Raw genomic sequence first — 20,139 nt, 5'->3', positions numbered from 1 at the left:
GTTTCGTGTCGATCTGCGAACTTTCGCGTTTTTCGCCAAAAAAAGTTCAAAGACTAAACATCATGGATTTTTGGCGATTTCGACAAAAAATAAAATCTCTTTGAAACCGACTTTTTCCATCAATTTGGACCTCAGGAACAAGAATCCGTCAAAGATTTTTCGATCAGACGCTCCGTTAATGTTTTATTAATTTTTCAAACTTTTATTTGGTTTGCAGTTTTTCGATGAAAATTAAAGCAAGAAAATACTCTTTTTATTAATTTTGTCCTCAGGAGTAAGAATCTAAAGTCTGATTTAACATTCACGACTTGGTTACGATTCTATTAATTATTAAAAATTATTGTGTCTCTATCTTAACGTATGTCTTAACTTGACTATTTTGACAGCACACATTGAGGTTATGTTCATGATTTAACAAGAAACTACCAGAATTCTTTACTGTTTACTTTCTCGTTCTTCTGGGCATGGTAGCAAAGAAATTACACAAGTTAAGAAGTTCATTTGAAGCTATTTAGAGTTGGAGTTGATTTGCAACAAATTGATGGGTCTTTATTGAAATTTTTAAACGCAGGTAAGCTGAAAACTGTTTGAATTCCAGCCTTGAAATGTTTCGTGGTATTTCCAGGTTCCAACTTCATTACCAGAGTTTATTATTAAAGAGACTGAATCGATGGATGATACCCATAGCCTAAGATGTCGAAAAGGCGGTTGTCGTCGCTCAACGCTGAAGGACTCTGCAAGTTATTGCACAGAATTGAAGAAACCACCCATTCAGTGCTCCCAGAGTACAGTGAATTGATCCATCACGAAAAAGGTGCTGCTTTACTGCAATATGGATGAAAAAGGTTAAATTCAAAGTCAAATGTTCTTTTTCCAGTGGTTGAAGATGTCGTTCAGTGACTGGGAGATGTTTCAAGTGTTGCCTTATTGCATTGCGGGAGCACGAAGTTTGCAATGTTGAGTCTACGAGCAGAAAACGAGTATTCTCCTCTAGAGAAGAGCCAAAGGAACTCAACCAACGGAAACAGAGCATCATCGAGATGCAGTTGTCAAGAAAGAAAATATGTACTACAAAGGCTCTGAAGGTCATCTGGTGTCTTGTGAGCTATTTTGTGAAGTCAAGGAAACATCATTTATTGGTTTCTTGAAAACGCGAGATCTGTTTGTTCAGGAAGGATGGAAGGTTTGTTTGTTTTCTTTTCTCTCCATTCATGGTCTCACCTTAATCTCTTAGTTGCAGCTTAACACAACTTTGTTGTCTTTCCTGTTGGTCAAGAAGCAGGCGCAATTAAAAGCTTTGCCGTGAAGAAACAGCAATTGACTGCACAGAGTAAGAAGAGTTTTTCAGGTGAGATAAACAAACATGTTCTTGATGAAACTTTTTTACACTTCTTGCAGGAAGGAAGATGGTGGAAGGCGTGATATTACATCAACACTCAACTCAGGCATAGGAATGATGCCGAAGAGAGGATGCGATATCTCGAGGTTTTATAGGCTAAACAACTCCGGACTGACCGGACTATCCAGATACTTTGGGTGACAGTGCGGCGCGCGCGCGCGCTGTCGACTGAAGAGTCTGTTGATTTCGCTCAAGGATGGAATCGAAAGCGATCATTTCTGTGTCGAAGCTCTTCGAAATCGGGGAAGACTCAAAACCAAACACAAGTTTAGGTTTGTGGTTTTTCTTAAACTAATTTTGTTGATTTAGGAGAAAACGTTGCCAGAATTCGCCGACGAAATAAGAAAGTTGAAGGCGATGATCGTCAAACACGAAAACAGAATTCGAGCGTTGTTGTCTTATCATTTCTAAACAAGTGCTCAAATCGTTTGCAATTTTCGCTTCTACTTAATTATTATGTCATTTTTTATCACCCCAAAGTGGCTCTTTAATATATATTATCTACGATTGTTAAATGTCTAGTTATAGAAGATTATAATATTTTTATGAAACAAATTTTCGCGAAAATTCATGATTAAAAAAACAATGCCAAACTTCTCATATCGATATCTCGCTTGTTTTTTGGTGTAAACTTGCGTTATTATACATCATTTTACCCATCGGCCACGGTGGATTATTCCCACGGACATTTACCCATTGTTAATCCCATCCTGATCTGAAGGCTTTGGATCACATCCCTTTGGTCCGTCCAGAGGTCGATTCTCCACCCACATCTAGCCCTTAAGATCTTGTACTTGAAGTTGGTATGGTTCCTAGCCTGCGAATTTACGTTCTTTTTCTTTTTGGCGAAGTCAGAAACGCAGCTGCTGGTGGTGCTGATGCTAGTGACAAGTTGTCACGTTCCAAATGTTGCAGGTGAAGCGAGAGTTCCACGACTTCCGATGCACGTGACGTTGACTCCGCGGAAGCTTAGCCCTTCTTCGTTTTCACCGGCCTCATCTTCAGTCTCTCTGCCTCTTCGTGGTCCTCACCGCCCAAACACGGTACAAGAAATTCACGGCTTTCATCCAAGTCGTCTTCTCGGTTCTAATCCTCCTGAAATCAACCCAGAAAACTGAAAAACGATATTAAAATCCGCTCGGTTTCGAACAGTTTTCGCACCATCTTCGATCACGCAAGCAGTCCGCGAAGAGTGCAGCTCGTTTTACAGCGCGATCAAATCGACAAGAGGTACAACTTGTACACGTTCGAAATCACCACGAAAGTGCAAGCGGGGATTTTAAGGGGGGACACTTTTCAACAACGAGGTAGGGGGTTCAAGGTACAAGTCGGGTTAGACGAAATCGGCTGTCTCGCTTGTAGTAACAACAATTTAACGACGGTCAAAAGACCGAAAGAAGCGAGATTTAATGTAAGGAGTGTAGTCGAGGCGGTTTTCAACGTCTTTCTAAGTCCTGTTGTAGTTTTTAAGTAGAAACTTTGTACTCATTAATTTATTCATGTTAATGTTTGTGTTATTAATAAATTTCTTTAAATTTGCCGGTTCTTATTTGGGCTGTGTGTGATTGGTTGAAAACTAAACAGGTTTCTTCGCGACTGATATTTGAAATTTAATCGAAACCTTCTTAAAACATTTTTTTTTATTAATTTAGACTTCAGGAACAAGATTCTGTACTCTAAAGTCGGATTCAAAACGTAATTATAAGTTTACTTAAAATTAAAATTTGCAATGTGGGTAGGCAACCAATTATACACACATTATGCATTCATTTTTCGGTGTAAATAAATACAATAAACTACTTAACTTGTTAGTTTTAATCTCAGAAAAACGAATCTAAACTTTGATTTAAGATTTACGACTTTGTTAATATTTTATTTAATATTATTTATGGACAGATCTGTTGACGCATGTCCTAGCTTCTATGCTTCGTTGACAGATTGCTTGACGCGGGAAATTGAATTTTGAAATTTTTAATTTGCATTTTCTCAAAAAATCTTACAGATAGCGAGGAACGGAGACCAAAAATGGATGTGGAAATGTCAAATTATGCCATGTGCAAAGTTTCGTGCCGATCTGCGAACTTTCGCGTTTTTCGCCAAAAAAAGTTCAAAGACTAAACATCATGGATTTTTGGCGATTTCGGCAAAAAATAAAATCTCCTTGAAACCGACTTTTTCCATCAATTTGGACCTCACGAACAAGAATCCGTCAAAGATTTTTCGATCCGACGCTCCGTTAATGTTTTATTAATTTTTCAAACTTTTATTTGGTTTGCAGTTTTTCGATGAAAATTAAAGCAAGAAAATACTCTTTTTATTAATTTTGTCCTCAGGAGTAAGAATCTGAAGTCTGATTTAACATTCACGACTTGGTTACGAATCTATTAATTATTTAAAAATGGTATTGTGTCTCTATCTTAACGTATGTCTTAACTTGAATATTTTGACAGCACACATTGAGGTTATGTTCATGATTTACTAAACTTATTTTCAGAGTACAACAAATGATTAACAACGATCCTGCTTGCACAAGAGACTACCAGAATTCTTTACTGTTTACTTTCTCGTTCTTCTGGGCATGGTAGCAAAGAAATTACACAAGTTAAGAAGTTCATTTGAAGCTATTTAGAGTTGGAGTTGATTTGCAACAAATTGATGGGTCTTTATTGAAATTTTTAAACGCAGGTAAGCTGAAAACTGTTTGAATTCTAGCCTTGAAATGTTTTGTGGTATTTCCAGGTTCCAACTTCATTACCAGAGTTTATTATTAAAGAGACTGAATCGATGGATGATACCCATAGCCTAAGATGTCGAAAAGGCGGTTGTCGTCGCTCAACGCTAAAGGACTCTGCAAGTTATTGCACAGAATTGAAGAAACCACCCATTCAGTGCTCCCAGAGAACAGTGAATTGATCAAGGAGCATAACATCATGAAAAAGGTGCTGCTTTACTGCAATGTGGATGAAAAAGGTTAAATTTAAACATGTTTTAAGTCAAAGTCAAATGTTCTTTTTCCAGTGGTTGAAGATGTCGTTCAGTGACTGGGAAATGTTCAGAGTGTTGCTGATTTCATTGCGGGAGCACGAAGTTTGCAACGTTTTCAAACCTGATGAGTCTACGAGCAAAAAACGAGTGTTTCTCCAGAGAAGGCTCAAAGGAACTCAACCAACGGAAACAAAGTATCATCGAGATGCAGTTGTCAAGATAGAAAATACTACAAAGGCTCTGAAGGTCATCTGGTGTCTTGTGAGCTATTTTGTGAAGTCAAAGAAACATCAAGGAATGGAAGTTTATAGAGAATTTTTATTGGTTTTTTGAAAACGCGAGATCTGGAATTCTGGATGCATCGCTGCTTGTTTGAGGAAGGATGGAAGGTTTGTTTTCTTTTCTCTCCATTTATGGTTTTTGGCAAACCTGCGCTAGACGTTAACTGTTACCAATAAACATCCCTAGGGGCTGCTACCAACTTTAGACGAGTGCATTTGATGGTCACGTGCAGTAAAATTCGTAATTTTGGAATGCGGTTTGCGGCATCGTTTTTCTCGCGATTTTTTACATAAGAAATCGTTTTTAGATTTTCCAAAAGTCGAAATTTGCAAATTTTCGCAAAAATTCATGACTAAAACTATGGCCAAACTTCTCATATCGATATCTCGCTTATTTTTTAGAGTAAACTCGAGTTATTATACATCAGTGAACGCAGAATTTTACGCAGATTCCAAATCTGGGATTTAAATTCAGATCCGACAACAAATAACTGAGTTATGGCCGATCAAAGTTTCGGATAGTTGATTTTCATTTTTTCTCATTTTTCCCAATTTTCAAAGTTAAATATCTCGGAAACTATTAGAGATATTGAGATGCGGTTTGCGCCATCGTTTTTCTCGGCTCATTTTACGTTAGAAAAAGTGCTTAAAAGCCCAAAATTCGATAGTCGATTTTTCGCGAAAAAAAATTGCGACTCAAACGATGAAAATTTTTCAATTTTTTTATTTTTGACCATAACTCGTAAACCGTTTGTTTGATCGATCTCAAATTGGGCCAGTGGATAGATTTTGAGCTCCTCTTTCGACTGATATATAATTCAATGCTATTAAACGTCATTTTCATTTTGAAAACATTGATTGAAAATCACCCCAAAATGACCACTTCCAAACAGTTTTTGGTCAATGCTTTCTTTATTTCGTAGGTAAACTCAATAAATTTTGACTCATTTTACGCAGAATCTCACGCTGAATCCAAATCTGGAATTTAAATTCAGATCCGACAACAAATAACTGAGTTATGGCCGTTTGAATTTTTGGGTTGTCGCCAGATGGCCAAATTTTTGAAGGTTCCAAACAATTCATGCTCGATATCTCGAAAACTATTTCAGATATTGGAATGCGGTTTGCGGCATCGTTTTTCTCGCGATTTTTTACATAAGAAATCGTTTTTAGATTTTCCAAAAGTCGAAATTTGCAAATTTTCGCAAAAATTCATGACTAAAACTATGGCCAAACTTCTCATATCGATATCTCGCTTATTTTTTAGAGTAAACTCGAGTTATTATACATCAGTGAACGCAGAATTTTACGCAGATTCCAAATCTGGGATTTAAATTCAGATCCGACAACAAATAACGGAGTTATGGCCGATCAAAGTTTCGGATAGTTGATTTTCATTTTTTCTCATTTTTCCCAATTTTCAAAGTTAAATATCTCGGAAACTATTAGAGATATTGAGTTCCGGTTTGCGCCATCGTTTTTCTCGGCTCATTTTACGTTAGAAAAAGTGCTTAAAAGCCCAAAATTCGATGGTCGATTTTTCGCGAAAAAAAATTGCGACTCAAACGATGAAAATTTTTATTTTTTTTTATTTTTGGCCATAACTCCTAAACCGTTTGTTTGATCGATCTCAAATTGAGCCAGTAGATAGATTTCGAGCTCCTCTTTCGAATGATATATAATACAAAGGTATTAAACGTCGTTTTTACATTAAAAATAGTGATTGAAAATCACCCCAAAATGACCACTTCCAAACAGTTTTTGGTCAATGCTTTCTTTATTTCGTAGGTAAACTCAATAAATTTTGACTCATTTTACGCAGAATCTCACGCTGAATCCAAATCTGGAATTTAAATTCAGATCCGACAACAAATAACTGAGTTATGGCCGTTTGAATTTTTGGGTTGTCGCCAGATGGCCAAATTTTTGAAGGTTCCAAACAATTCATGCTCGATATCTCGAAAACTATTTCAGATATTGGAATGCGGTTTGCGGCATCGTTTTTCTCGCGATTTTTTACATAAGAAATCGTTTTTAGATTGTCCAAAAGTCGAAATTTGCAAATTTTCGCAAAAATTCATGACTAAAACTATGGCCAAACTTCTCATATCGATATTTCGCTTATTTTTTAGAGTAAACTCGAGTTATTATACATCAGTGAACGCAGAATTTTACGCAGATTCCAAATCTGGGATTTAAATTCAGATCCGACAACAAATAACTGAGTTATGGCCGATCAAAGTTTCGGATAGTTGATTTTCATTTTTTCTCATTTTTCCCAATTTTCAAAGTTAAATATCTCGGAAACTATTAGAGATATTGAGATGCGGTTTGCGCCATCGTTTTTCCCGGCTCATTTTACGTTAGAAAAAGTGCTTAAAAGCCCAAAATTCGATAGTCGATTTTTCGCGAAAAAAAATTGCGACTCAAACGATGAAAATTTTTATTTTTTTTTATTTTTGGGCATAACTCCTAAACCGTTTGTTTGATCGATCTCAAATTGGGCCAGTAGATAGATTTTGAGCTCCTCTTTCGACTGATATATAATTCAATGCTATTAAACGTCATTTTCATTTTGAAAACATTGATTGAAAATCACCCCAAAATGACCACTTCCAAACAGTTTTTGGTTAATGCTTTCTTTATTTCTTAGGTAAACTCAATAAATTTTGACTCATTTTACGCAGAATCTCACGCTGAATCCAAATCTGGAATTTAAATTCAGATCCGACAACAAATAACTGAGTTATGGCCGATCAAAGTTTCGGATAGTTGATTTTCATTTTTTCTCATTTTTCCCAATTTTCAAAGTTAAATATCTCGGAAACTATTAGAGATATTGAGATGCGGTTTGCGCCATCGTTTTTTTCGGCTCATTTTATGTCAGAAAAAGTGCTTAAAAGTCGAAAATTCGATAGTCGATTTTTCGCGAAAAAAAATTGCGACTCAAACGATGAAAATTTTTCAATTTTTTTATTTTTGGGCATAACTCCTAAACCGTTTGTTTGATCGATCTCAAATTGGGCCAGTAGATAGATTTTGAGCTCCTCTTTCGACTGATATATAATTCAATGCTATTAAACGTCATTTTCATTTTGAAAACATTGATTGAAAATCACCCCAAAATGACCACTTCCAAACAGTTTTTGGTCAATGCTTTCTTTATTTCGTAGGTAAACTCAATAAATTTTGACTCATTTTACGCAGAATCTCACGCTGAATCCAAATCTGGAATTTAAATTCAGATCCGACAACAAATAACTGAGTTATGGCCGTTTGAATTTTTGGGTTGTCGCCAGATGGCCAAATTTTTGAAGGTTCCAAACAATTCATGCTCGATATCTCGAAAACTATTTCCGATATTGGAATGCGGTTTGCGGCATCGTTTTTCTCGCGATTTTTTAAATAAGAAATCGTTTTTAGATTTTCCAAAAGTCGAAATTTGCAAATTTTCGCAAAAATTCATGACTAAAACTATGGCCAAACTTCTCATATCGATATCTCGCTTATTTTTTAGAGTAAACTCGAGTTATTATACATCAGTGAACGCAGAATTTTACGCAGATTCCAAATCTGGGATTTAAATTCAGATCCGACAACAAATAACTGAGTTATGGCCGATCAAAGTTTCGGATAGTTGATTTTCATTTTTTCTCATTTTTCCCAATTTTCAAAGTTAAATATCTCGGAAACTATTAGAGAAATTGAGATGCGGTTTGCGCCATCGTTTTTTTCGGCTCATTTTACGTCAGAAAAAGTGCTTAAAAGCCCAAAATTCGATAGTCGATTTTTCGCGAAAAAAATTGCGACTCAAACGATGAAAATTTTTATTTTTTTTTATTTTTGGGCATAACTCCTAAACCGTTTGTTTGATCGATCTCAAATTGGGCCAGTAGATAGATTTTGAGCTCCTCTTTCGACTGATATATAATTCAATGCTGTTAAACGTCATTTTCATTTTGAAAACATTGATTGAAAATCACCCCAAAATGACCACTTCCAAACAGTTTTTGGTCAATGCTTTCTTTATTTCTTAGGTAAACTCAATAAATTTTGACTCATTTTACGCAGAATCTCACGCTGAATCCAAATCTGGAATTTAAATTCAGATCCGACAACAAATAACTGAGTTATGGCCGTTTGAATTTTTGGGTTGTCGCCAGATGGCCAAATTTTTGAAGGTTCCAAACAATTCATGCTCGATATCTCGAAAACTATTTCAGATATTGGAATGCGGTTTGCGGCATCGTTTTTCTCGCGATTTTTTACATAAGAAATCGTTTTTAGATTTTCCAATAGTCGAAATTTGCAAATTTTCGCAAAAATTCATGACTAAAACTATGGCCAAACTTCTCATATCGATATCTCGCTTATTTTTTAGAGTAAACTCGAGTTATTATACATCAGTGAACGCAGAATTTTACGCAGATTCCAAATCTGGGATTTAAATTCAGATCCGACAACAAATAACTGAGTTATGGCCGATCAAAGTTTCGGATAGTTGATTTTCATTTTTTCTCAATTTTCCCAATTTTCAAAGTTAAATATCTCGGAAACTATTAGAGATATTGAGATGCGGTTTGCGCCATCGTTTTTTTCGGCTCATTTTACGTCAGAAAAAGTGCTTAAAAGTCGAAAATTCGATAGTCGATTTTTCGCGAAAAAAAATTGCGACTCAAACGATGAAAATTTTTCATTTTTTTTATTTTTGACCATAACTCGTAAACCGTTTGTTTGATCGATCTCAAATTGGGCCAGTGGATAGATTTTGAGCTCCTCTTTCGACTGATATATAATTCAATGCTATTAAACGTCATTTTCATTTTGAAAACATTGATTGAAAATCACCCCAAAATGACCACTTCCAAACAGTTTTTGGTCAATGCTTTCTTTATTTCTTAGGTAAACTCAATAAATTTTGACTCATTTTACGCAGAATCTCACGCTGAATCCAAATCTGGAATTTAAATTCAGATCCGACAACAAATAACTGAGTTATGGCCGTTTGAATTTTTGGGTTGTCGCCAGATGGCCAAATTTTTGAAGGTTCCAAACAATTCATGCTCGATATCTCGAAAACTATTTCAGATATTGGAATGCGGTTTGCGGCATCGTTTTTCTCGCGATTTTTTACATAAGAAATCGTTTTTAGATTTTCCAAAAGTCGAAATTTGCAAATTTTCGCAAAAATTCATGACTAAAACTATGGCCAAACTTCTCATATCGATATCTCGCTTATTTTTTAGAGTAAACTCGAGTTATTATACATCAGTGAACGCAGAATTTTACGCAGATTCCAAATCTGGGATTTAAATTCAGATCCGACAACAAATAACTGAGTTATGGCCGATCAAAGTTTCGGATAGTTGATTTTCATTTTTTCTCATTTTTCCCAATTTTCAAAGTTAAATATCTCGGAAACTATTAGAGATATTGAGATGCGGTTTGCGCCATCGTTTTTTTCGGCTCATTTTACGTCAGAAAAAGTGCTTAAAAGTCGAAAATTCGATAGTCGATTTTTCGCGAAAAAAAATTGCGACTCAAACGATGAAAATTTTTATTTTTTTTTATTTTTGGGCATAACTCCTAAACCGTTTGTTTGATCGATCTCAAATTGGGCCAGTAGATAGATTTTGAGCTCCTCTTTCGACTGATATATAATTCAATGCTATTAAACGTCATTTTCATTTTGAAAACATTGATTGAAAATCACCCCAAAATGACCACTTCCAAACAGTTTTTGGTCAATGCTTTCTTTATTTCTTAGGTAAACTCAATAAATTTTGACTCATTTTACGCAGAATCTCACGCTGAATCCAAATCTGGAATTTAAATTCAGATCCGACAACAAATAACTGAGTTATGGCCGTTTGAATTTTTGGGTTGTCGCCAGATGGCCAAATTTTTGAAGGTTCCAAACAATTTATGCTCGATATCTCGAAAACTATTTCAGATATTGGAATGCGGTTTGCGGCATCGTTTTTCTCGCGATTTTTTACATAAGAAATCGTTTTTAGATTTTCCAAAAGTCGAAATTTGCAAATTTTCGCAAAAATTCATGACTAAAACTATGGCCAAACTTCTCATATCGATATCTCGCTTATTTTTTAGAGTAAACTTGAGTTATTATACATCAGTGAACGCAGAATTTTACGCAGATTGCAAATTTGGGATTTAAATTTAGTGTCTTTATGATGTCATGGCTTTTGTAGTATCAGAGGAAGATTAACACCTAAAACTATTTGGTTTGTTTTAGTCGGAAAAAGAAATGAGCACTGAAATGTCCGACAAGCTGGCTGCGGTTACATCAGCATATAAAAACAACAATGATCTACAAGAATTGAAGAAGTCGTTAAATGAGATATTTTTGAGGAAGCGCCACTTGCGAAGGACTAACCTTGGCTCTTGGCTCTTGGATCAGTTGGAATTAGAGCAATAATCAATTACCATTAATTAAGAATGGATAGTTTCGTCCATTTCAGATTGTTTCCCTCGTCTTTTTTAGGTAAGCCAACAAACATGTTCCTAATGAAACTTTTTCACACTTTTTGCAAGAAGGAGGGAGAGTGTCGAGTTTGTGTTTTTTTATTTTATTAATACTCCTTTAGTTTAATTTGAGGGTATTGTTTTTTATCATTCTTCCTTATTCCTGCAAATGGTTTTGATTCAAAAATTGTAAGTTTTAAAAACAAAAGTTTAGCCCTCTGGTGAGAGGAGGCGTGAACTATCAACTTCGGCGTTATTCCGCTAGGTGGCTTTTATGGAAAAACTTCTCTCACTTTTCGGTGTAAATAAATACAATAAACTACTTAACTTGTTAATTTTAACCTCAGAAAAACGAATCTGAACTTTGATTTAAGATTTACGACTTTGTTAATATTTTATTTAATATTATTTATGGACTAAAGACTGTTGACGCATGTCCTAGCTTCTATGCTTCGTTGACAGATTGCTTGACGCGGGAAATTGAATTTTAAAATTTTTAATTTGCATTTTCTCAAAAAATCTTGCAGATAGCGAGGAACGGAGACCAAAAATGGATGTGGAAATGTCAAATTATGCCATGTGCATAGTTTCGTGTCGATCTGCGAACTTTCGCGTTTTTCGCCAAAAAAAGTTCAAAGACTAAACATCATGGATTTTTGGCGATTTCGACAAAAAATAAAATCTCTTTGAAACCGACTTTTTCCATCAATTTGGACCTCAGGAACAAGAATCCGTCAAAGATTTTTCGATCAGACGCTCCGTTAATGTTTTATTAATTTTTCAAACTTTTATTTGGTTTGCAGTTTTTCGATGAAAATTAAAGCAAGAAAATACTCTTTTTATTAATTTTGTCCTCAGGAGTAAGAATCTAAAGTCTGATTTAACATTCACGACTTGGTTACGATTCTATTAATTATTAAAAATTATTGTGTCTCTATCTTAACGTATGTCTTAACTTGACTATTTTGACAGCACACATTGAGGTTATGTTCATGATTTAACAAGAAACTACCAGAATTCTTTACTGTTTACTTTCTCGTTCTTCTGGGCATGGTAGCAAAGAAATTACACAAGTTAAGAAGTTCATTTGAAGCTATTTAGAGTTGGAGTTGATTTGCAACAAATTGATGGGTCTTTATTGAAATTTTTAAACGCAGGTAAGCTGAAAACTGTTTGAATTCCAGCCTTGAAATGTTTCGTGGTATTTCCAGGTTCCAACTTCATTACCAGAGTTTATTATTAAAGAGACTGAATCGATGGATGATACCCATAGCCTAAGATGTCGAAAAGGCGGTTGTCGTCGCTCAACGCTGAAGGACTCTGCAAGTTATTGCACAGAATTGAAGAAACCACCCATTCAGTGCTCCCAGAGTACAGTGAATTGATCCATCACGAAAAAGGTGCTGCTTTACTGCAATATGGATGAAAAAGGTTAAATTCAAAGTCAAATGTTCTTTTTCCAGTGGTTGAAGATGTCGTTCAGTGACTGGGAGATGTTTCAAGTGTTGCCTTATTGCATTGCGGGAGCACGAAGTTTGCAATGTTGAGTCTACGAGCAGAAAACGAGTATTCTCCTCTAGAGAAGAGCCAAAGGAACTCAACCAACGGAAACAGAGCATCATCGAGATGCAGTTGTCAAGAAAGAAAATATGTACTACAAAGGCTCTGAAGGTCATCTGGTGTCTTGTGAGCTATTTTGTGAAGTCAAGGAAACATCATTTATTGGTTTCTTGAAAACGCGAGATCTGTTTGTTCAGGAAGGATGGAAGGTTTGTTTGTTTTCTTTTCTCTCCATTCATGGTCTCACCTTAATCTCTTAGTTGCAGCTTAACACAACTTTGTTGTCTTTCCTGTTGGTCAAGAAGCAGGCGCAATTAAAAGCTTTGCCGTGAAGAAACAGCAATTGACTGCACAGAGTAAGAAGAGTTTTTCAGGTGAGATAAACAAACATGTTCTTGATGAAACTTTTTTACACTTCTTGCAGGAAGGAAGATGGTGGAAGGCGTGATATTACATCAACACTCAACTCAGGCATAGGAATGATGCCGAAGAGAGGATGCGATATCTCGAGGTTTTATAGGCTAAACAACTCCGGACTGACCGGACTATCCAGATACTTTGGGTGACAGTGCGGCGCGCGCGCGCGCTGTCGACTGAAGAGTCTGTTGATTTCGCTCAAGGATGGAATCGAAAGCGATCATTTCTGTGTCGAAGCTCTTCGAAATCGGGGAAGACTCAAAACCAAACACAAGTTTAGGTTTGTGGTTTTTCTTAAACTAATTTTGTTGATTTAGGAGAAAACGTTGCCAGAATTCGCCGACGAAATAAGAAAGTTGAAGGCGATGATCGTCAAACACGAAAACAGAATTCGAGCGTTGTTGTCTTATCATTTCTAAACAAGTGCTCAAATCGTTTGCAATTTTCGCTTCTACTTAATTATTATGTCATTTTTTATCACCCCAAAGTGGCTCTTTAATATATATTATCTACGATTGTTAAATGTCTAGTTATAGAAGATTATAATATTTTTATGAAACAAATTTTCGCGAAAATTCATGATTAAAAAAACAATGCCAAACTTCTCATATCGATATCTCGCTTGTTTTTTGGTGTAAACTTGCGTTATTATACATCATTTTACCCATCGGCCACGGTGGATTATTCCCACGGACATTTACCCATTGTTAATCCCATCCTGATCTGAAGGCTTTGGATCACATCCCTTTGGTCCGTCCAGAGGTCGATTCTCCACCCACATCTAGCCCTTAAGATCTTGTACTTGAAGTTGGTATGGTTCCTAGCCTGCGAATTTACGTTCTTTTTCTTTTTGGCGAAGTCAGAAACGCAGCTGCTGGTGGTGCTGATGCTAGTGACAAGTTGTCACGTTCCAAATGTTGCAGGTGAAGCGAGAGTTCCACGACTTCCGATGCACGTGACGTTGACTCCGCGGAAGCTTAGCCCTTCTTCGTTTTCACCGGCCTCATCTTCAGTCTCTCTGCCTCTTCGTGGTCCTCACCGCCCAAACACGGTACAAGAAATTCACGGCTTTCATCCAAGTCGTCTTCTCGGTTCTAATCCTCCTGAAATCAACCCAGAAAACTGAAAAACGATATTAAAATCCGCTCGGTTTCGAACAGTTTTCGCACCATCTTCGATCACGCAAGCAGTCCGCGAAGAGTGCAGCTCGTTTTACAGCGCGATCAAATCGACAAGAGGTACAACTTGTACACGTTCGAAATCACCACGAAAGTGCAAGCGGGGATTTTAAGGGGGGACACTTTTCAACAACGAGGTAGGGGGTTCAAGGTACAAGTCGGGTTAGACGAAATCGGCTGTCTCGCTTGTAGTAACAACAATTTAACGACGGTCAAAAGACCGAAAGAAGCGAGATTTAATGTAAGGAGTGTAGTCGAGGCGGTTTTCAACGTCTTTCTAAGTCCTGTTGTAGTTTTTAAGTAGAAACTTTGTACTCATTAATTTATTCATGTTAATGTTTGTGTTATTAATAAATTTCTTTAAATTTGCCGGTTCTTATTTGGGCTGTGTGTGATTGGTTGAAAACTAAACAGGTTTCTTCGCGACTGATATTTGAAATTTAATCGAAACCTTCTTAAAACATTTTTTTTTATTAATTTAGACTTCAGGAACAAGATTCTGTACTCTAAAGTCGGATTCAAAACGTAATTATAAGTTTACTTAAAATTAAAATTTGCAATGTGGGTAGGCAACCAATTATACACACATTATGCATTCATTTTTCGGTGTAAATAAATACAATAAACTACTTAACTTGTTAGTTTTAATCTCAGAAAAACGAATCTAAACTTTGATTTAAGATTTACGACTTTGTTAATATTTTATTTAATATTATTTATGGACAGATCTGTTGACGCATGTCCTAGCTTCTATGCTTCGTTGACAGATTGCTTGACGCGGGAAATTGAATTTTGAAATTTTTAATTTGCATTTTCTCAAAAAATCTTACAGATAGCGAGGAACGGAGACCAAAAATGGATGTGGAAATGTCAAATTATGCCATGTGCAAAGTTTCGTGCCGATCTGCGAACTTTCGCGTTTTTCGCCAAAAAAAGTTCAAAGACTAAACATCATGGATTTTTGGCGATTTCGGCAAAAAATAAAATCTCCTTGAAACCGACTTTTTCCATCAATTTGGACCTCACGAACAAGAATCCGTCAAAGATTTTTCGATCCGACGCTCCGTTAATGTTTTATTAATTTTTCAAACTTTTATTTGGTTTGCAGTTTTTCGATGAAAATTAAAGCAAGAAAATACTCTTTTTATTAATTTTGTCCTCAGGAGTAAGAATCTGAAGTCTGATTTAACATTCACGACTTGGTTACGAATCTATTAATTATTTAAAAATGGTATTGTGTCTCTATCTTAACGTATGTCTTAACTTGAATATTTTGACAGCACACATTGAGGTTATGTTCATGATTTACTAAACTTATTTTCAGAGTACAACAAATGATTAACAACGATCCTGCTTGCACAAGAGACTACCAGAATTCTTTACTGTTTACTTTCTCGTTCTTCTGGGCATGGTAGCAAAGAAATTACACAAGTTAAGAAGTTCATTTGAAGCTATTTAGAGTTGGAGTTGATTTGCAACAAATTGATGGGTCTTTATTGAAATTTTTAAACGCAGGTAAGCTGAAAACTGTTTGAATTCTAGCCTTGAAATGTTTTGTGGTATTTCCAGGTTCCAACTTCATTACCAGAGTTTATTATTAAAGAGACTGAATCGATGGATGATACCCATAGCCTAAGATGTCGAAAAGGCGGTTGTCGTCGCTCAACGCTAAAGGACTCTGCAAGTTATTGCACAGAATTGAAGAAACCACCCATTCAGTGCTCCCAGAGAACAGTGAATTGATCAAGGAGCATAACATCATGAAAAAGGTGCTGCTTTACTGCAATGTGGATGAAAAAGGTTAAATTTAAACATGTTTTAAGTCAAAGTCAAATGTTCTTTTTCCAGTGGTTGAAGATGTCGTTCAGTGACTGGGAAATGTTCAGAGTGTTGCTGATTTCATTGCGGGAGCACGAAGTTTGCAACGTTTTCAAACCTGATGAGTCTACGAGCAAAAAACGAGTGTTTCTCCAGAGAAGGCTCAAAGGAACTCAACCAACGGAAACAAAGTATCATCGAGATGCAGTTGTCAAGATAGAAAATACTACAAAGGCTCTGAAGGTCATCTGGTGTCTTGTGAGCTATTTTGTGAAGTCAAAGAAACATCAAGGAATGGAAGTTTATAGAGAATTTTTATTGGTTTTTTGAAAACGCGAGATCTGGAATTCTGGATGCATCGCTGCTTGTTTGAGGAAGGATGGAAGGTTTGTTTTCTTTTCTCTCCATTTATGGTTTTTGGCAAACCTGCGCTAGACGTTAACTGTTACCAATAAACATCCCTAGGGGCTGCTACCAACTTTAGACGAGTGCATTTGATGGTCACGTGCAGTAAAATTCGTAATTTTGGAATGCGGTTTGCGGCATCGTTTTTCTCGCGATTTTTTACATAAGAAATCGTTTTTAGATTTTCCAAAAGTCGAAATTTGCAAATTTTCGCAAAAATTCATGACTAAAACTATGGCCAAACTTCTCATATCGATATCTCGCTTATTTTTTAGAGTAAACTCGAGTTATTATACATCAGTGAACGCAGAATTTTACGCAGATTCCAAATCTGGGATTTAAATTCAGATCCGACAACAAATAACTGAGTTATGGCCGATCAAAGTTTCGGATAGTTGATTTTCATTTTTTCTCATTTTTCCCAATTTTCAAAGTTAAATATCTCGGAAACTATTAGAGATATTGAGATGCGGTTTGCGCCATCGTTTTTCTCGGCTCATTTTACGTTAGAAAAAGTGCTTAAAAGCCCAAAATTCGATAGTCGATTTTTCGCGAAAAAAAATTGCGACTCAAACGATGAAAATTTTTCAATTTTTTTATTTTTGACCATAACTCGTAAACCGTTTGTTTGATCGATCTCAAATTGGGCCAGTGGATAGATTTTGAGCTCCTCTTTCGACTGATATATAATTCAATGCTATTAAACGTCATTTTCATTTTGAAAACATTGATTGAAAATCACCCCAAAATGACCACTTCCAAACAGTTTTTGGTCAATGCTTTCTTTATTTCTTAGGTAAACTCAATAAATTTTGACTCATTTTACGCAGAATCTCACGCTGAATCCAAATCTGGAATTTAAATTCAGATCCGACAACAAATAACTGAGTTATGGCCGTTTGAATTTTTGGGTTGTCGCCAGATGGCCAAATTTTTGAAGGTTCCAAACAATTCATGCTCGATATCTCGAAAACTATTTCAGATATTGGAATGCGGTTTGCGGCATCGTTTTTCTCGCGATTTTTTACATAAGAAATCGTTTTTAGATTTTCCAAAAGTCGAAATTTGCAAATTTTCGCAAAAATTCATGACTAAAACTATGGCCAAACTTCTCATATCGATATCTCGCTTATTTTTTAGAGTAAACTCGAGTTATTATACATCAGTGAACGCAGAATTTTACGCAGATTCCAAATCTGGGATTTAAATTCAGATCCGACAACAAATAACGGAGTTATGGCCGATCAAAGTTTCGGATAGTTGATTTTCATTTTTTCTCATTTTTCCCAATTTTCAAAGTTAAATATCTCGGAAACTATTAGAGATATTGAGTTCCGGTTTGCGCCATCGTTTTTCTCGGCTCATTTTACGTTAGAAAAAGTGCTTAAAAGCCCAAAATTCGATGGTCGATTTTTCGCGAAAAAAAATTGCGACTCAAACGATGAAAATTTTTATTTTTTTTTATTTTTGGCCATAACTCCTAAACCGTTTGTTTGATCGATCTCAAATTGAGCCAGTAGATAGATTTCGAGCTCCTCTTTCGAATGATATATAATACAAAGGTATTAAACGTCGTTTTTACATTAAAAATAGTGATTGAAAATCACCCCAAAATGACCACTTCCAAACAGTTTTTGGTCAATGCTTTCTTTATTTCGTAGGTAAACTCAATAAATTTTGACTCATTTTACGCAGAATCTCACGCTGAATCCAAATCTGGAATTTAAATTCAGATCCGACAACAAATAACTGAGTTATGGCCGTTTGAATTTTTGGGTTGTCGCCAGATGGCCAAATTTTTGAAGGTTCCAAACAATTCATGCTCGATATCTCGAAAACTATTTCAGATATTGGAATGCGGTTTGCGGCATCGTTTTTCTCGCGATTTTTTACATAAGAAATCGTTTTTAGATTGTCCAAAAGTCGAAATTTGCAAATTTTCGCAAAAATTCATGACTAAAACTATGGCCAAACTTCTCATATCGATATTTCGCTTATTTTTTAGAGTAAACTCGAGTTATTATACATCAGTGAACGCAGAATTTTACGCAGATTCCAAATCTGGGATTTAAATTCAGATCCGACAACAAATAACTGAGTTATGGCCGATCAAAGTTTCGGATAGTTGATTTTCATTTTTTCTCATTTTTCCCAATTTTCAAAGTTAAATATCTCGGAAACTATTAGAGATATTGAGATGCGGTTTGCGCCATCGTTTTTCTCGGCTCATTTTACGTTAGAAAAAGTGCTTAAAAGCCCAAAATTCGATAGTCGATTTTTCGCGAAAAAAAATTGCGACTCAAACGATGAAAATTTTTATTTTTTTTTATTTTTGGGCATAACTCCTAAACCGTTTGTTTGATCGATCTCAAATTGGGCCAGTAGATAGATTTTGAGCTCCTCTTTCGACTGATATATAATTCAATGCTATTAAACGTCATTTTCATTTTGAAAACATTGATTGAAAATCACCCCAAAATGACCACTTCCAAACAGTTTTTGGTTAATGCTTTCTTTATTTCTTAGGTAAACTCAATAAATTTTGACTCATTTTACGCAGAATCTCACGCTGAATCCAAATCTGGAATTTAAATTCAGATCCGACAACAAATAACTGAGTTATGGCCGATCAAAGTTTCGGATAGTTGATTTTCATTTTTTCTCATTTTTCCCAATTTTCAAAGTTAAATATCTCGGAAACTATTAGAGATATTGAGATGCGGTTTGCGCCATCGTTTTTTTCGGCTCATTTTATGTCAGAAAAAGTGCTTAAAAGTCGAAAATTCGATAGTCGATTTTTCGCGAAAAAAAATTGCGACTCAAACGATGAAAATTTTTCAATTTTTTTATTTTTGGGCATAACTCCTAAACCGTTTGTTTGATCGATCTCAAATTGGGCCAGTAGATAGATTTTGAGCTCCTCTTTCGACTGATATATAATTCAATGCTATTAAACGTCATTTTCATTTTGAAAACATTGATTGAAAATCACCCCAAAATGACCACTTCCAAACAGTTTTTGGTCAATGCTTTCTTTATTTCGTAGGTAAACTCAATAAATTTTGACTCATTTTACGCAGAATCTCACGCTGAATCCAAATCTGGAATTTAAATTCAGATCCGACAACAAATAACTGAGTTATGGCCGTTTGAATTTTTGGGTTGTCGCCAGATGGCCAAATTTTTGAAGGTTCCAAACAATTCATGCTCGATATCTCGAAAACTATTTCCGATATTGGAATGCGGTTTGCGGCATCGTTTTTCTCGCGATTTTTTAAATAAGAAATCGTTTTTAGATTTTCCAAAAGTCGAAATTTGCAAATTTTCGCAAAAATTCATGACTAAAACTATGGCCAAACTTCTCATATCGATATCTCGCTTATTTTTTAGAGTAAACTCGAGTTATTATACATCAGTGAACGCAGAATTTTACGCAGATTCCAAATCTGGGATTTAAATTCAGATCCGACAACAAATAACTGAGTTATGGCCGATCAAAGTTTCGGATAGTTGATTTTCATTTTTTCTCATTTTTCCCAATTTTCAAAGTTAAATATCTCGGAAACTATTAGAGAAATTGAGATGCGGTTTGCGCCATCGTTTTTTTCGG

At 35.6% G+C, this 20,139-nt stretch overlaps 2 protein-coding genes across 3 annotated transcripts; both read left to right on the top strand.

Annotated features, from left to right (window-relative positions):
- Positions 1-3,829: 3,829 nt before the first annotated feature.
- Positions 3,830-11,011, top strand: LOC148180679 (uncharacterized). The gene is made up of 4 exons (XM_088045898.1): positions 3,830-4,084; positions 4,139-4,338; positions 4,418-4,773; positions 10,922-11,011. Exons 2-3 carry the CDS (start codon positions 4,207-4,209, stop codon positions 4,715-4,717), a joined length of 432 nt encoding a protein of 143 aa, XP_087902024.1. The 5' UTR covers positions 3,830-4,084; positions 4,139-4,206; the 3' UTR covers positions 4,718-4,773; positions 10,922-11,011.
- A 4,555-nt stretch (positions 11,012-15,566) lies between these two features.
- On the top strand, positions 15,567-16,504 carry LOC148180678 (kinase D-interacting substrate of 220 kDa-like). Of its 2 annotated transcripts, XM_088046292.1 has the most exons (3): positions 15,567-15,821; positions 15,876-16,106; positions 16,155-16,265. In XM_088046292.1, exons 2-3 carry the CDS (start codon positions 15,944-15,946, stop codon positions 16,175-16,177), a joined length of 186 nt encoding a protein of 61 aa, XP_087902418.1. In that variant the 5' UTR covers positions 15,567-15,821; positions 15,876-15,943; the 3' UTR covers positions 16,178-16,265. The 2 variants fall into 2 exon arrangements, with proteins under 2 accessions (XP_087902418.1, XP_087902413.1); XM_088046287.1 differs by lacking the exon at positions 15,567-15,821 and having other exon boundaries at positions 16,000-16,106; positions 16,155-16,504.
- Positions 16,505-20,139: the final 3,635 nt, after the last annotated feature.

Source organism: Gnatocerus cornutus, chromosome 1, assembly GCF_029298725.1.
Source record: "Gnatocerus cornutus isolate USDA-ARS CGAHR chromosome 1, icGnaCorn1.1, whole genome shotgun sequence".
Classification (NCBI taxonomy): domain Eukaryota; kingdom Metazoa; phylum Arthropoda; class Insecta; order Coleoptera; family Tenebrionidae; genus Gnatocerus; species Gnatocerus cornutus.
Note: the sequence above shows the minus strand (reverse complement) of the source record. Positions and strands in the feature narration are given on the sequence as shown.

Excerpts from the sequence above, each read along its gene's own strand:
- LOC148180679 (XM_088045898.1), top strand. The coding sequence starts at position 4,207 with ATGTCGAAAAGGCGGTTGTCGTCGCTCAACGCTAAAGGACTCTGCAAG. Across the intron at positions 4,339-4,417 it reads AGCATAACATCATGAAAAAG|TGGTTGAAGATGTCGTTCAG; the intron begins GTGCTGCTTTAC and ends TTCTTTTTCCAG.